General features: G+C 45.2%; 1 protein-coding gene across 1 annotated transcript in view; it reads right to left on the bottom strand.

Moving 5' to 3' along the window:
- Positions 1-18726, bottom strand: part of CASTOR1 (cytosolic arginine sensor for mTORC1 subunit 1) — a 144360-nt gene that overhangs the window by 89571 nt on the left and 36063 nt on the right. The window contains exon 2 of the mRNA XM_086943208.1: positions 18254-18324. Within this exon, the coding sequence (XP_086799334.1) occupies positions 18254-18324 (71 nt within the window). The remainder of the gene's footprint in view (positions 1-18253; positions 18325-18726) is intronic.

Raw genomic sequence — 18726 nt, 5'->3', positions numbered from 1 at the left:
AAGGAGTGATTGCCCTGTGTAGTTTGGTAAGTCAATAATGTGCCTATAAGCAGTACACTGTATTTTGTTAAAGGCAATTGATAATTTCCTAGGGTAAGCTTGATGGCTGTAACAGTAGTTTTCATACAAAGGGCTTTGTAAACGTGCAAATGTAATTGCTAAGGTTTGTGTTTTGAGGTGGTTTTTGTTAACCTTTGTATTTTCAGAAAGTCAGACACACACATAGTTGTATTTTGGTAAATCCCTAATCTTCATTTTATCAAGCCTCCAGGACAGTTTGGATTTATTTTTTATAATTTCTATATTTCATGACCGGTGTCTTCCCAGTGTTAATGAGAAGCTTTCTGCTTTGATTAAATTATTTAAGCTGATAAAGCGCCTGCTGCATGCCAATTGTGGTATGATCCAAAATTATCAAGTCATTCGCATACTGAAGTACGGGGAGTATATATGAACCGATCCATGGAGGTGTGGTTTTAGTGTTGGCTACGGCTTTGTCCAGGTCAGCTGTGTAAAGATTGATCAAAGTAGGAGCTTACACGGCCCTGTTTCAGGCCGAGATTTGTTGATATTTCAGATGTAATCATGTGCCACCTACCTAACTTAATACAAACTCATGTGTCAGAGTACAAAGAGATAATTGCCATCAGAAGAGAGGAGGAGCTACCTCATTGTATTACTTTAGTCCATAGTATATCATAAATAAAATATTATGAATATTGATGAACTTGACAACTTGGAATGGAAAGACTTATTGTCATGGAACAGCCCATGTGATGAGCCCTTGGGAGGCCACAAGTAAAAGTATATAGGCTTGACAAGAGTTTTCATGAGAGTATATTTATTGTAAGACGGACCACGCTAGTTTGCAGAACCCTCTGGGGCGTAGTCTGGTCGCAGAAGCCATATAAGGTCCCCAATGCTTACCCAGGTACTCATGGAAGCACTACATTGTGCCTGTGGGGTACATATGTTGCCTCGAAAGGTATGGTGACACTGCCTTCACCATGCATGTCAATCCATTACAACACTCCTTTTACTTCTGCTATCGAGGTACTGGCCATTCAACGATGGGTGGTGGGAAATGTTGCATGATTTCAGAAATGTATGAAGGAGAGACTCCTAAAACATTCCTGTAATGCAAGAGAGATTTTGACCTTTCAAAGACAGAGCGCCTGTGTTATGCTCAGATCCACCACTGGATCACCCAGTCCCTCTGCTGCTACTATGGACAAGCCCCTTTAAAAATATCGTATTCCCTTGCCATGTTGACTCTAGGGTGCCAACATGGGAAGGGAATCAAAATCGTATTCCCTTGCCAGGTTGACTCTAGGGTGCCAACATGGGAAGGGAATAAGGCCATTTCTAGGCTTTGTAAACTTCTCTTAGGGCAGGAATAGCCCGATGTGTGGAAACATAATGAGGAGGGGAGCAAGCTCTGGGAAAATGTATCAACCCTAAGCACTGAGAGCGCCTGTGCAGAGACCTTCATTCATCATGGAACTCAGTCCGGGGAAGGAAAATCAACTATCAATCTGGTTTGGCTGGCGTTATACTCCCCTTTGCTTACATTGCATGTCCCATAATGCATCTGCGAAGTGGCCTTTAAGATTCTGGGTAAAGATTCTGTTTCATATATTGTATTTACCAAGCTAAGGCAGTTGAGGTGACACATTTAATGAATATTTCTGATGGATATTTCAAACCACAGATTCCTAACCAAAGAATATCACCCAGGCACCAGACTGGATCTAGAGAATTTTATAGCAGTGCTCCTGTACGGCAGTAGGTGGCATTGTGGGGCTCCACCCTGTCACCATACTGATCCAGAAGTGAAGGAGAGTGGGCTAGCTATGTCTGAGCTCTTGCTCCCATTTAATTATAACCTCACAAATACTCTAATGGCTACCTAGTCGAAACCATGTTTTTGTCCACCTGTTAGCAGGTGGCTAGACATTACCGGCTGGTGGTCTCGATTTTCTTACCAAGTACTCTCGGGAGTCTCATTGTACAGGCCACAACCAGTAAGATGAAAACCAACTCCTTTCCAACCAATTCTCTGCATAGAGAATACAAAAGGATTAATGCCTTTGGAAAACATGTTTTCTTCTGCCAGCCACTGTGATCTGTGCAGTTTGCCTATTGAAAAAATATAAACTTGCCCATTTAGGCATGACCAGTGAGACCTTGCCAGCAGTGCTGCATGATCGTTTTTCTCTCTCTGGCTCAGACAATCCATGACGAGCAGGATACAGCTAACTATATTATTTGCACTGGTTTAGATGGATGTATGACGTTAACACGCATACTTTTAGCACGCATACCTTTACCACGCAATTTTTACAACGCAGGATCCATTACAACGAAGTACCATTACAACGCATTTTTTTACAACGCAGATGCCTTTACAACGCATACCATTACAACGTAAGTATTGGTAAGTATATAATATTTTTAAAAATGTAAGTAATTTAAATTAATATAATTTAATTTATTTTAATTTTAATTTAATTTTAATTAAAACCCAAACCTATCCCTGAACCCTAAAATACCCCTTTTCCCAAAAACCCAAACCTAGCCCTGAACCCTAAAAATACCCCCTTACCCAAAAACCCAAACCTAACCCTGATCCCTAAAATACCCCCTTACCCAAAAACCCAAACCTAGCCCTGAACCCTAAAAATACCCCTTTACCCTAAAAATACCCCCTTACCCAAAAACCCAAACCCTGAACCCTAAAAATACCCCTTTACCCAAAAACCCAAACCTAGCCCTGAACCCTAAAATACCCCTTTACCCAAAAACCCAAACCTAGCCCTGAACCCTAAAAATACCCCTTCCCCAAAAACCCAAACCTAGCCCTGAACCCTAAAAATACCCCTTTACCCAAAAACCCAAACCTAGCCCTGAACCCTAAAAATACCCCTTTACCCAAAAACCCAAACCTAGCCCTGAACCCTAAAAATACCCCCTTACCCAAAAACCCAAACCTAGCCCTGAACCCTAAAAATACCCCCTTACCCAAAAACCCAAACCTAACCCTGAACCCTAAAAATAACCCCTTACCCTAAAACCCAAACCTAGCCCTGAACCCTAAAAATACCCCCTTACCCAAAAACCCAAACCTAACCCTGAACCCTAAAAATACCCCCTTACCCAAAAACCCAAACCTATTACATTTTAAATATAATTAAATACTTACCAATACTTACGTTGTAATGGTATGCGTTGTAAAGGCATCTGCTTTGTAAAAAATGCGTTGTAATGGTACTTCGTTGTAATGGATCCTGCGTTGTAAAAAATGTGTGGTAAAGGTATTGCGTGGTAAAAAATGCATGCTAAAGGTTGAATACCGGTTTAGATAGCTTGGACTGCACTCTAAGGTCCGTTGGTACCAGTGTTTTCTTTCGTAACTGTACCTGAATGAAGTCCACCAGATTCTTCTATGATGTACAGGCTTTCCCAATTGATATGCCCTTTGGGGAGTCTCACCGCTTTAGAGAATACGGACGTCGCTTTGAAATACTTTAAGAAACAGCAGAGCCACAGTGTGTTCCGTGGGGCTATTGATCCCTGCAAACAGTTTCCGAACCAGGTCAAGAAATGTAGGGGGTATCTGAGAGGGCTGGTGTATAGGCCGAGACAGCCTTCCCAGACAGTGAAGCAGAAGGCAGCCCAGTTTTCAGACAATAGGGAGACAGAGTGTCGGCCAGCAGGGGCATCTATCTACTCAATTTGTCTTCCCCTGCTACCAACAGTTTCAGTTTTCCCGGAGCAACACAGGTCCCAGCAGGATTCAGAACTTTCTCCGAGTTGGTGACCCATCATATATGACAGATGGGTCTTGCAAATTGTTCAAAAAGGATATGTCCTACCTTTTTCCCCCTTCCCATAAAATATCCCTCTAAAGAAGTTTCAGAAAAGCATCTGGCAATTCTGCTGCACGAGGTATGCCTAATACTTTCCAATTGTTCCATAGAGGAGCCAGACTCTGAGAAAGGCAAAGCTGGTTATTCCAGCTGCCTCTCGTCCAGAAAACAAATTGGGGCTTCTGAGACCTCAAGAGCACTGAATGCTTTCCTGTGACCAGAACAAATTTCAGATGCTCACATTGCCTCACATTCTTTCTGCTCTGGACCTGTGAGACTGGATGGTGTCCTTAGACGTGCACGATGCTTTTTTTCGTATACCTGTTTGATTACTGCAATTTAAGGTGGGCCAGGGTTGCCCTGCTCATCTTCAGCCTCACCTGACCCCTTGCGTGTATGATGGTGGTGGTCACTGCCCATCTCTGGAAGTCAGGATTTACTGTACTAAAAGACTAGCTGCTGAAGGCAGGCTTGATGAAGTCAGTTGTGGACCACCTCTGGACAATAGAGCAACTACCTATACTGCAGGAGTGTGCCATAAAAGTGCAGATGTCCCACCAGATTCCATCACAGTGGCTCCCATTCATTGTGGTGATCCTAGACATAGTGGAGTTCAAGGTTTTTCCTTCGCTGCAACAAGTCTGAAACAATACAGCTATAACCCAGATGTTTCAGACTCGCTCTTGGATTCTGGTGAGGGCGACTCTGGGGTTTCTTGGTCTCTTAGCCTTATGAATACTCCTAGGCAAATACACCAGATAGTGCATGCAAGCCCTGAAGTGAAACAAAGTTCCAGTATCAAGGCCACCTTTCGGAAACTATCCAGATCTTCTCTGAGATGACCCGTGATCTGCTGTGATGGCAGACGGGTCATAATATGTCCTGAGGCATGCCACACTCCCTTCCGCATCCAGCGCGGACAATGGTGACAGACTGCTGGATGCATCACTGCTGGTTGTTGAAGGGGGTGCAGGGTTGGAAGGTGGAGGTTGGAGACCTTCTGGAGCTGGGTACTATTCATCTGGCCCTAAAGGCCTTATTGCCCTCCATCAGGGGGTGGGGATGCAGGTTCTGAGGGACAACATGCGGTACTACCACGCAGGGAAGGGCTGGATCTGGAGTTCCTAGCCAGGAAGCTTTACATCCCCAGAGGTGGCTAGAGTGCCAGGACATCCTACTAATTGCCTACCACCTGCACGGAGCCCTGATCCCTGATCCCAGAGCCCACAAACTGGGCAGATATTGAACGGTTTCTACATCCCTGGGTGACTAAGGATATATTTCCCCAGTAGGGGGAAGGAGTGGCCAAAATAGATCGTTTTGCCGTTGTAGTGACCACCATTTTGCTTGTTGGAGTTTCCTCAAGAGCACTCATTATTCCAGCTGGAGTGGAACAGGGGACTCCTGTAAGCTTGCCGCCAGTACCTCATTTGCTCTGAGTTCTGAAGAAGATCAAGAATGATCAGGCCCAAGTCATTCTAGTGGCCCTGGATTGGGCCAGGAGGATTTGCTACCCAAAGTTCCTGCGCTTAGGCATCTGACCGCCAATCGGGCTACAATTTTGGGAGGACCTCCTGTCTCAACAGGAAAGCAGGGCTCACCACCCAAATCCATGCAGCTTACACCTCGATGAATAGAGACCGGGTGGTAGCAATTGACTGTCTTAGATTTGCTTCCTGAAGTGTTGAATGTCATCCTTGCTGTCAACATGCCCCCCAGGAATTTCATTTACCCCGGCACTTGGTCAAGTCTAACCTGGTGTGATGCAGTGGACAGGGACTCCTTACTGGCAAAGCCTTTAGGGGTCCTTTTATTTGCTTTGTCTTTAGCTCAGCAAGACACTGCAGTGGTACCATAAAAGTAAATTTGTCGGCCACTTCAACATTTTTGTGTTTGCGAAATCAACCATCCATATTCAAATTGCCTGTTGTGATAAGGTTTATTAAGGGTGTGGTACGCATGCTCCAAACGAGATTGCAATGCCCCAGCGGGACCCTAACTTAATCTTGATAATCCTCATGTGCACAGCTTTTAAGCCTATGCAGAGTTGCTCACTGCATCTCCGGACCTTGAAGGCAGTCTTCCTCATTGCAATTAATTATGTCAGCTTATTCCTTGTGTGAACTATAGGCACTTTCAGTGCCCCCCCCCCCCCTTCCCAGACACTACTTTTTTTCCAATTTGGGGCAGAGGACCCATGCAGCCTTCTTACTGAATATCGACACTCATTTACACGTTGGGCGATCAAAGACTCTGCTGCTGTTCTTTGCTACTCCTCACCCCTCAAAAGACTCCAATAGGGCTTTAAGCTTTTACATCGATCATATGAAAGACCGTGCAGTAGATTATCAACTTTTTGTCTGTTTTTCTGGACCAAAGACAGAAAGGACCCTGTCGAGGTGGATAGTCCTCTGCATTAGGTTGTGCTACGCACTGGCCAAGATTCAGCCATGGTAGGTCTGAAAGTGCTTCCCACCAGGGCTAAGGCTGATATTTTGGTGTGATCAATGTCAGGCTGCGACTTGGATAGATGTGTAAAAGTTCATAGAGCACTACCCCCTTTACAGCCAGATCTGGCGGTAAGAACGCCTCTCCGCTTGGTTCTGCAAGACCTTTGATCAGAGTCCACGCAACAGACCCTCCCATCCTGAGGAGACACTGCTTTGGTATCTGTTCTAAGGCGAGGAACATGCGGTTAGAAGTATTCATCAGAAGAACGAGCTGCGTACCTGCAGTAATTCTCTTTCTAATGGATACACCATCTAATCATAGAATCCTCTTTGCCCTCCCTTCCGCCCTTTTCCGTGGAGTGACCGATTTTTTAACATATAAAAAAGTCCCAAGTTATTACTTAGCACACTGTTAGCAGCAATTACTACAACTCTGCATCTGTGAAAAAAACAAGAAACTTATCATCGTACAGGGTGGGGCTTTTATGCAGCTTCGCTCCATCACTGTGGCGGAATGGAGGCAAACAAGAGCCACACAAGGCCGCCTAGCAGTGCATGGGAGAACTGCTACAAAAGTCTCTGCATCCAGTTTGTGGCATGGGGTATAAATATAATCGAAGGTCAGGAGCCTGTGTTTAGAGTTAGTGTCCAACAGAAAAAGCTTTTTGAAGGTAGGTAAAATGTTCTTTGTGTTCAGGCCTTGCTAGCAGAGATGTAGTCATTTCATAGCATCCCTGTTAGACAATGTACCTACTTCCAAAGGATGAAAGGCCAATTGAACCCGTCGGCTATAGGTCCCAAAGGAACATGTGTAAACAGACATAGCTATGCTACTAGCTATTACAGTATATGACAAATATTAACAAGTTCCCATAGACACTCTCGCAAACTGCAGTTTGAGAAATATTGTTATCAGGGTCAAAAAAATTCGAACCAACCCCTCACTTTATTAACTTCGCGTGTTTTCCTCATTACTGCTGTGCCTCTAAAGTTTTGAGCTTTCGAGCCACTTTAGCTAATCAAAGATTTTAGTCAAATTGAAGCATTACCGGTTTTTTAACCATAATCATTTATTTTACAAAAGTCCAGCAAAATAAATAAAGGACAATACAGTTAAAGTAAATCCATGACTTCCTAATGTTAACATTTGGTTTTGCGTCCTCCTTTGCAGCGTATATTTAAAGTGCAAATAACATCACAGCTTTGTCTTTTTAAAATGTATCATGCGAGTGTCTGTAATCTCCCAACAATGTATTGCTTTGTAACACATGGAAGCCTGCAATTGAAGGATAAAAAAACGGTCTCTCATTTCAATTACAGAGAGTCAGGACTTATTTGAACACCTGTTATAAGCAGGGCTTTAAGTGGGCCGGGTCTCACCGGTGCTGAGCACCAGCAGTTTTTTAGGTTTCGCCTATTATCATTCGCTTGCGAATGTAATAGGCGAAAATTCAAGTGCTCCATCGACTTGTCAAACCACTGCGGTTTTTCCACAGTGCATGTGAGTCACGTGACCACAAAAGCGGGTCACGTGACCACACAAGCACGCGCATCTCCCTAATCCGCCTGCCACACTTCTCCTGCCCTCGCTCGCATTCCCGCCCCCCCCCACCAGGCTCTCCCGCCCCCATCTGGCTTCCCTCCGGCCATTTGCCAGCATTGCGAGGAGATTTGCCTTTACATGGACACAAAGGCGAAACTTAGCCATAAATAAAATGTACTTCAAATTAAACAAAGAATCAGTTAACAACTCCTGTTTTCACCAGTACGTAATGTAGCACGCAAGACACAACATGCCGGAGCGCTTTTGAAGATTCTTTCTTTTCGAAGGTTCTTTTTTCGTTCCTTTGGTTTCCTCCCTTTTTTTTTTCCTTTCCTTCTTGCAGCCTTCGTGTGCCTTTTCCCTTTCTTCACTGCGAGCCAGCCTCTCTTCACAGTAAGTACCTAGGGACGCCGAGGACTCCCATGCATGTGAACTACAGCAGGGCCCGTGGGCTCTCGCTCAGCACCGAAGTAAGGAAATAGTTTTCAAAGCCCAGAATAATCCTGCTGTGTTGTTTCAGCATCCCTGGAAACTAAAGCTGAAGCTGCAATTGCACTGGACAAAAAAAAGGCAAAACTAGCACTGCCCATGTGCCGAACACTTGCCCCTTGTCTGTGGCTCCCGCAGCCGCTCGCAAATGCCCCTGGGTTCTAAGCCATTCTAGCACTCACGTGAAATGTTTCTGCAGCTCGACTCCCCCACCCCGTCTGTTTGGTTTCACATTTGCACGTCTCCTATGCTGCGATTACCAGTGGTTCTCAGGGCCAGCCTGACCTGACCCCGGGCGCCTGAACACCTCCTTGTGGTGGGAAACGGAATAGCCGCTGGAGTGATAATGAAAGTCGGCTTTCTCACGGCACCGTGGTCTTGAGCACGTCACAGGAGTTTATATGTTTTTATTTGTGCACTTTAATATAAGTCAAACTCGAGCCAATGGTATTGGGTTCATGAGCGCCTGTTACATTACACGAGGTCACATTCATTTTTTTAGGCACATGGAGATTAAGTGATTTGCTCAGAATAATTCTGGTGGAAAATCCTGCTTCCTATGGCGAGCTCGCGCTGCAATGTACATGGGAGTGTTTTACATCTCCAAGGTATACCTAAAACATTACATCTATGTCTCATGAACACGTTGTATACAGAAACATTTTTTTATCCCTGCTGTAGGCTTTAAATCGTTTAGGTAGGACTCCAAACGGTAGATACACCCATTGGCTTTGCCAGTGATTGGAACAAGTAAACTGGATTACTATCATGAATTAAAAAAAACATGAGTATGTGTCTAAAAATCCGTCTCCCCTACTGGTTCTCGTACAGAACGTTTCAAGGGTTCGTCTAGAATTTTAACTGCATAGAAAAGAAAAAGCGTGCCAAAGGGCGACTCGTTCGCAGTGGGCACAGGAGGAGCCTTCTTTAACAAGCACTGGCGTTGCCAATAGGTTTCGCATTTGGAAAATTGGAGCTATTGGTTTTGTAAATGACATTTTATATTTATATATCGTTATTGGCATTGTCAATAACAATATATAAATATAAAATGTCGTTTACAAAACCAATAGCTCCAACTTTTCAAATGCAAAACCTATTGGTAACGCCAGTGCTTGTTTAAGGGGAGCTCGAAACGGGTCTCTATCGGGCTCGGTTTTGTGCCCTGGCACAAGCGGTCCGTTTTTTCCTGACTACAGTGACAGCAGGCACATTGATGTGTGTGCAGAGTGGCAGTACAAGACAAACACGCATACTTTAAAGAGACATTGCAGGACATTGTTTCCCCTTCAACCCCCCTCATCTACCCTTATCAGAACGCCGAGACCACAGACAGCACACCAGAGAACGACGAGAGACACTGGCCCTTTAACGAGGAAACAGCAGAGGAATGGGAGGGGCTGTATGGTGAGGCGGAGACGTCTTATACGGAGGAACGCCAGCACCAGGTGTGCTTGTTCACCCGGAGGGAAGAAGACGTGTGGAGAGAAGTTGACGAGGAGCGGAGAAGTACGGACGCAGAAAGGAAGGAAGACTCTGAGTGTGGAGAAGCTGTGACCTCAAGTACGGACGAGAAGCCAGGAGGCCAACGACTTCACGAGTCGCCCGCCACACACCCAGGGGAGGTGTGTGGCTAACTCAGGTACGCAATACGATCCGGAACTGGGTGGGACGTAAGGGCGGTTCGCCTAATTTATCCTGATCCCTCCTTGACCCGGTGTACCTTTCCCCGAGCACTATCCTGCACTGCCATTAGTCCGACGCTAAAAGAGTTACACGGGTTAATGTGCCCTCACTCCCTTTTCCCTTCACGTGTATATATGTAAAGCACCCCTCTCACTAAAGACTGTTTCTGTCTGTTTAATTCGAGAGCCAAAACGGACCCAGACGTAAAGCCTCGACGGAGTCCGGAGGTGTTTAGACGACTCGACCCATCTGAACGCCATCACAGGAGGCCGAGTAGAAGTAGATCTCCACGACGGAATAAGTCTTTAAGGAAGAAGTGTACTGACCACTTGTACAACACAATAAAACCCGTTAAAACTAAAACCCGCCTGTTGCCGATTCCTTTTGACCCTGTCACAATGTGCTTGTGCTCACACTGCTCATTTCTCACTAAGGGAGACGTTACGGTATGACGTCATACCAGGAGAGCTTGTATAGGTTAGGGAAATCCTTTAAATAGAGTCATTTTCTCTCTGGATTTCCTTTCTTTTTGAAACTCAGGAGCAGCAATATTGTCGTGGTGTCATCAGGGCTTTAGGTGGAAGATTATTCAATATTATATACAAGCCATATTATTATTGCCATATTATTATTATTTTATTATTTATAAAATATTATTTATTTATTATTTTATTATTATTAATTATATTATTATTATTATTATATGCTTATTCATCTAATGCAACTAACAACCATTGGCAAAGCAAATAGTCCTGACTTGCTGTAGTTATGATGTTACTTGTTGTATCATATATCTGGATGCAATGACAGACAAAGCAAAATAGAAGTCGGATGACACACTATGCTAAGCACAGATTGTTACCTTACAACATGATTCAAGCCACGCCCTTATTTACATTGGCCAAGCCCCTTTGAAAGACCCCACAGTTTTTTCGTCCCACTTAAAACCCTGGTTATAAGGATATGAAAAGATGTAGCTGATTCAATGTAATAACTTGTTATAGTTGAATTATAAGGTCATTACGTCTGCGGTAAGCGGCCAAGGTTAAAGGCAGATAACAGAGCATCGCTGAAGCTGTTTTTCAAGCATTGAAAAACGGCTTTTCGTCCTTCTAAGTTGTTCTGCCAAAATAAGCAATGATCAGAAGACAGAGCTTTTTGCACACAATTAATTACATAAAAAGAAACAATCTTTCTGCAAGTGAATAGTCATCCTGCGCTACACCTTGTTTCAATCTGATTTTGCATCAAACTGATTCAGACAGGTTTTAGCAACGAATTACAAACTTTTTGGCGCTTAATTCTGCACGACCGACTCCTCTTTTATTATTTATGTCTACATCCATAATATCTCTTTCCTATGAGGGAACAAAACACCAAGGATTTAAGCGACTTATGTGAATGGTGATGGTGGGACCAAGTACAATAAAATACCCTCTGCGGTGTGGTAACAGAACGCGGCAGGTCACCGCCGAATCCATGATTTTACAAAGGAATTTGACCGTAAGCTAACAAAAATGAATGTGTCCGTCTGTAACGCAACTTTTGCTAATGTAAAAGCGCTCTTCTGAAACCTTCGGGTCTAGTTCGCACAATATATAACTCCACCCCTTCTCTCCTCCCCCCCCCCCCCCCCTCAATAACGTCACGGAAAATCCATGGATCTTTATAATGTACGCAAGGAGTTACTTTAAAATACATTTATTTTTATTTTTACTGCATGGCTAGTTCAAACATCACAAGTCAAGTGTAATATGAAAATAAAAAAAACCTGTCACTTCATGCAAACAGTTTTGGGGGCATGCTCTCTAACTTCCATCAATATCTACGGGTAGGCATGCAGGTTATCCTAGGCGTGTAGAAAGACCGCAGATCTAGCAGAGACAAACCAGCATTGGCATAGCCAATAGATCTCGCCTTTGGGACCTTATAAGTGTTTAGTTATGCAGCACAATATCCTTGGTCAGGTGCAACAACATCAACTTTTGCATGGCTTAACACTTATAAGCTCCCAAAGGCGAGAACTATTGGCTATGCCAAGGCTTGTTCCAGATGATGTGGTTCTGATGGTAGTTTTACCCCCACAGAACATGGCTCTTGTGTAGTGCTTACTGTGAACGGAGTCTCGGGTGTCTGAGTGAGTTCAGGTTGTGGGTGGGTGTTTATAAAGGGGCGCGCTTGAGAGCCACGGAGCTCAGGTTGAAAGCGGTCTTATTTCTAACAGGGGGTCATAAAGGGCACCAGACTACAAGCATATCCAATTCTTGGCCTCTATGCAGAGCGTGCAGTGGGATGGTCATTTGTGACAATTGTACCTGTGGGGAAGTGTTTGAAGGTGGTCCATAGCGGTCAGAAATACACGTTAATGCAGCGTCACTGGCTGATGTTACTGTGTCACACCACCCTGAACGAGGGAGGCAGCACCAGGGTCAATGACTGAAAAGGAAATCTAAAACTATTAAAAGTTAAAAGTACCTAGTGGCCAATGAGCAGTGGCTGTACTCACTATCAAAAGTACCTATTGGCCAATGAGCAGTGGTGGTACTCACTATACCAGAGTACCTATTGGCCAATGAGCAGTGGTGGCACTCACTAGCCTAGAGTACCTATTGGCCAGTGAGAAGTGGCGGGACACCACCCTCACCACTGTACTGAGCTTCTGCTGAGGAATGCCGACGCTCGCTTCCAAACCGAAGGAGGTCAGGTACTCTCTACCTGACAGTAGTTAGCAAGAGTATAGAGGTGTTTTGTTGGTTAAAAGGGGCGGGAACCTAAAGCGAAGAGAGAGCCTGCAGATGAAAGGCAGAGCGATAAAAAGGAAGTCCAAGGCGGACAACACTCATGCAGAGGGGGGTGGGCGCCTGCCATCTGGGGACAGAGGGCTTGAAGGGACACCAGCCCACCGGGCAGCTCCCCGACAGGCTGCACCTGACCTTAAAAGCTAAGAACGTACAGATCGAAGGGGGTCTTCCAAATATAGTGCCTAGGAATTTTGGGTCCTCATCTGTGAGGGGCCACTTGAACCCCATGAGAAAGTGAGCTCCGGGAGCACGCCAGGGCCCGCCCATCGGATATAGGTCCCACCTGAGAAAACCAAAGAGAGGGTCACAGCTAACCTCTGCCACCGGGTATTACTCTGAATCTTATTCCATTCCACCATGTTTGTTGCTCACTGTGCGAGGACAGTCCAGTCCGACTGGTGGGAGAGGACCCAGGCTGCTGAATGCTAGTGGCTGAGTGATGCAAGCGTTCACCCACAGCTGTATGCCACAGCTGGCATGTGCACACGGAGGTCTGCTGGGCTGAGAAAACAGGGACATGTCTGGAGCCCCCCTGTGGGATTGGCTTAAGGAGCGGGCAAAGATTGAAATGGTACTGACGCACAATGGTTCACCTGGAAAGTGATTTACTCTGCTACTCTACAAGACTGCTAACAAAATCTTACGCTTGCATCCACCTCGAGATCTAGGTATACACCCATCTACTCGCCTGGTGTATGCAAAAGTGTGTGCGTGGAGCCTGTACGCAAGGCACAGTTCAAAGGCATGCACGCGTAGACGGTTCCACTCACCATTTATATAGGGTGGACTTGCGTCCACCTTGCTAAGAAGTTGGGCCCCACTCACATATGCTGCAATGGTCCCGGTAACATTTTCAGACATCGGGAAAAGTTCAGCAGCGCCTGCCCCTTGTCTGCGTTGGCTCTGAGCAGCAACATGCGGGGTGAGAGATAGTTGTGGGAGCTCCCTCAGAAAGCATTGGGTGGACGACATGAAAATCATAGTCAGTCAAAGTAGCTGATTTCGGTTTACATAAATGTATAAAAACACGAGTATTACAATAAACACACCAAGCAGAAGTTTAAAACTGCATACATCAAGCATTTCTCAGGATCCGAACCCTCTAGCCACTCAGTAGTGCTCAGACTGCACTGCCATTGTACATTGGGCAAATTAAATAGAAGAAATGGGGAGGTCCATAGATAAAAAGGTAGCTCTTTCCATGTCTTTGATGCAAGGTAGGAGAATGGGGTGATCTCTGTATCTGCTACGTCTGATGTGGTAGGTGAGGGTTAGAGAAAAGGACGCAGAGTGGAGGTATCTGGTGGGCTGATGAAAATTCAGGCAGTGGTTCAAATAGGTGGGCTCGCAGTTGTGTAGGGCCTTGTATGCATGGCTCAGGAACTTGAACTGGCATCTTTTCTAAACAGGGAGCCAGTGGAGTTCCCTGAGATAGGAGGTGATGTGGGTTCATCTAGGGAAGGCCAGGTTGAGTCTGGCTGTGGTGTTCTTTAGTCCTCGTCAGAGGTGAGCTGCAATCCCTGCATAGAGAGCCTTGCCATAGTCCAGTTGTCTGGAGAGTAGGGCCTGGGTGAAGGTACGTCTTGGATTTTGGGGTAGCCATTTGAATATCTAACCAAGCATGCAGAGTATGAAGAAGCAGGAGGAGGAGACGAACTTGACCCGAGTCATCCTCGTTAGCTTCTTGTCCAGAATGACACCTAGGGTCCGAGCGTGGTCATTGAGGGTAAGAGTAGGTACCATTTCTAAGGGCCAGTAGGATGGGTCTCATGGGGCGCTTTTGTTTCCAAAAATCAGTACCTCTGTCTTGTCCGTGTTGTTCAGGCAGTTGTCCTTCATTCAGTTGACAACGTCTCTCATGCAGTTGCTGAAGTTGATGTTGGTGGTGTCTTCGGAGAGGATGAATTTTCTTGTCTGCGTGGGATATGATGTTGAGTCTGTGGGTTTTGGTGATGTTGGGCTGAGGTGTTGTATATTTATTGAAGAGGGTGGAAGAGCGATGATCCTTGGGGTACTCTTGGTTTCGTCGAAGAAGGTGGATACTTTGTCTTTTTCCAGTGAGGAAAAAGGCGATCCACCTGAGAGCTGCTCCTTTGATGCCTATGTTCTGCAGCCTTGTGATAAGTATGTGGTGGAAAACCATATTGAAAGCTGCCTAGAGCTCTATGAGGATCAGAGCCGCAGACTCTTCTCGGTCGAGTAAGGCTCGGATGCCATTGGTAGCTGCGATAAGAGCGGTCTCGGTAATGTGGCTGCTTCAGAATCTAGATTGGGATGAGTTGAGTAGAAGGATCCGTTCCAAGAGTGAGAGTGGTTGTTGGCTTTTTCTAATACTTTGGTTGGGAACGAGAGCAGGGAGATAGGTCAGTAGTTGTTGAGTTCACTGGGGTCTGCCGATGGTTTCATAATAGGGCATTGACTTCTGCTTGTTTCCAGTCCTCGGGGCAATTGAGGTGTTGAACAAGTTGATGAGTATGTGGGTAAATACAGACCTCCTCCGGTTAGAGAATACATAGGAGGACTTCAGTAAGGCCTCGGGCCTAAAATGGAACTGGGCAAAGTCCTGCCTATTCCCCATACGCTGCCTTATGCATGCAGAGCGCGGCATGTTGCCCAATCTGACGGTGGAATGGTGCCTTGAAAACTTCCAGTATCTGGAAGTAAATCTCTATCACAATGATGATAACCACATACAGGTAAATCTGGGTTCCGTGGTGGCCAGTGTCCGCAGTTCACTGGCTTTTTGGAACTCCATGCCGCTCTCACCAATGGGCTGGGTGGCTCTACGCATGGTGGCTGAGCAACACAACATCAGAGCATGGAGAGAAGCCGGTCTCCTGGTGCTTGATAACCTCTGCATACCCAAAACTTTACTGTCCTTTTAGGAAATTATTGATCAGTATAGCCTGCAAGAGTGCCTGTTTCTATCGTACAATGCCCTCTCTGCCATCCTGGGTGCGATGTGGGGGCCATATCGAACAGGGGCCAACCCCTTTCCGCCACTACATACCCTGCTCACCCACAGTTATAATAGGCGTGCAGTTACAGCTCTGTTGATAGACACCCATGTTACGAATTTCCATACCCTGAAAGGTGGATGGCCTATTTCACAGGGTCTAGACTCTGCAGATACACAGTGGGGCATTGCACACTGGCAGGTGCGTAGGGTGTCCAGAAACCCTAGTCTGAAATACACTCCGTTTAATTACTTGCACTGGTCATACCTTACTTCTGCACGCATTCATCAAATGTTTCCAATGGCGCCTCCCATGTGCTTCTGTTGCCCATATCTGAAGGCAGATTTCCATAACATGGTATGGACCGGCCACATCATTGGCTATTTCAGGGAAGAGGTGTCGTCCACACTTCCTGAAATTACCAGCGGGACATTACTGGTTGACCCCTGTGGTGCCTCCTGGGAATCACAGCTTGCACACGCAAAAACAAGTATGCTACAAAGCTTGTTGATTTGGCATATGTCCTAGCAAAAAGGCCTATTGCCATGACATGGAAATCCTCGGAGGCTTCTCCATTAGCGACTCTGGCTACAGGACCTTCTCAAATGGGCAAAAGCGGAGGTCGCAGCCTGGCGCGTGCAAATATCGCACCAGAGGGAGGCACCACAATTAGCCCATGGGACTCCTATCTGTCACCAGACCTCCATTAAAACATATGCACCCCCCAACCTCAAGGGACTGTCTCGTTGGAGTTTACGATAATCCCAACCGTGTCAGGTGTGTAGACGACATTACATGCAGCATAGTTCCTCTCAGATGGGTCGACAGACCTCCCCACATACTGCCTTCCACCCCCATTCGTGGATACATCGTTGGATAATTACTGACTCCCAACACCATTAAGGCCTTTACCTGTGGCAAGATAAGCAATAATGCCAGGGGAGGTCTGTGCTCCAGTCGCATAGGTAGCAGATCAGCTCATCGTTTCCAAGTTGCAAATTTACAGCCTCTGTTAGGCAGGTTTATAGGTTAGCGGTGATGGGCCCCTGCCAAGGGAAACATATTGATGCTGCACTTGTTAGGAAGATTACGTCACTTAAAGATGGTTGGATAGACATTGGAGATGTACTGTATCATCATCGAATACTTGCCTTCAATGCTGTTTGGCATCAGCTCACGAGTAGCCTGTTCTTGCTGCATATTATTGCTTTTGCATTTGAAATGATTGCTTCATTTGTCCACTGTGTATGCTTAACCACTAATGACGAATTACCTGAAAAAAACAGACTGGACATTTAGAATCGTTTTCTGGACACACTGATTTTTGGGGGGATTTTTTTGAGCCGCCTCTAACTAAGGACGGGAACAATTCCATGTAATTGTTGGGCTTTTATGTTGTAGAATAAACATGGTCCATGACTGCAAGTTAAGCCAAAAAAAAAAGAGTCATTGTGCCCAGACTAATTACCAGTGGTTCAGATTTTATCCGCCATCTTCACCTATCCTTTTAACTGAACATGAAGGCATGATTTTTAGGCCGATCCTGAGCCAGCGCGCAAGCGCTGCTTAGGTGATGACCTCTTGGAATCGGTCTGTACTTTTTCTAAAACTCGTGTATGTACTGCACTGTTTCAATGAGCACTCGTCCATGTACGGCATCTACCTTGCGGGAGCGAGCATAGGCGCGCTGTGTGCCATGTGTTCGGTTTCGTATTTCAAAGGCTTCCCATTCACTTTGTGTCTGCGCGGCCGGGCATAGTTTTCTGTAATTGCTTTTGATCAGAGCCAATCAAAAGAGAGCATAAAAGATCCCCTATATGTCAGTTTCATGGTCATTATAGCAGCAAACATCTGCTTCAGGTAAAACTATCCTTCATTCCTTTTGGTACCAGTTGTTAATAGGAAATGCAAGTTTTTTTAACATTTATTTTATAAGAGTACAGACATTTTGATTCCTGCTAAATATACCTGATTTATCTCTACCCCTAAACCATCCATCCCTCCCTCACCTGGTACTAATGCAGTAACAGAGCCAAACACTGCGGTCCTTTTACAAATATTATGGCTATTTTTTCCTAAGCACCAAAATTCCTTTAAGGGAAAAAAATGAGGTTGCAATTCTGGATAGAGATACTTTAAGAAATATATTTTTGTTAAAAGCAAAATAAGAAGCGTAAAATGCGGCTTTCCTTTCTTTACACGTGCCTACAATTCTTTTGCTAGTCAGTGTGAGAAAAAAAACAACTGGAACAAAGGAGACCCTGAGAAAGCGAAATAAGAAAAAAAAACACGCACTCACAGAAAGAACATGTTATCACACTACTGTAAATGGTGGTCCCGTGAGATAAGGAACCCTTGGCAGCTGGATGCATTTAAATACCAAGGTCAATTAATTCTAACAACATGCTGGAAAGTTTATAGCAGGCAAACTGTTTGAAAGTCTCAGCCGGCCCTGTACCTTTAAAGCCTTCTTCATCCAGCATGATTGTGTAGTCTTCAGGGGTTTCAGTCAGGCTGAAAAACTTGCACCTGCAGAAAAAACAGTGAAAGATAAGTAACAGAACACACCTCCCTCTGTCCCACCTTTCTGGAAAATCAACAAATTCTTCCAAGACAGACAATGCTTTTCTCTAAAGGTAGGGCTGGGCACAATACTCAGAAATGAAGTCCATACCGTTCACTACATGTAGAGAAATTTTACCAGCAGCATTAGAGGAACACAACTCTCTACAAGGCCAGTTAATACACAACTATTGCATCTAGGTGGAGGAGATAGTAAAATAACAACTCTCCCTTCGACTCGGAATATACCATTCTAAACATGGTACAGGAAGACATCTACATGTGGATCCCAAAACATGAGAACGAGAAGCAGTCACTCCGCTGGAATATTATTTCTTGTATTAAAACACTGGAATGTTGAGCGCTCCA

This window comes from Lissotriton vulgaris, chromosome 11, assembly GCF_964263255.1.
Source record: "Lissotriton vulgaris chromosome 11, aLisVul1.2, whole genome shotgun sequence".
NCBI lineage: Eukaryota > Metazoa > Chordata > Amphibia > Caudata > Salamandridae > Lissotriton > Lissotriton vulgaris.
This window is presented reverse-complemented; position numbering and strand designations above follow the sequence as displayed.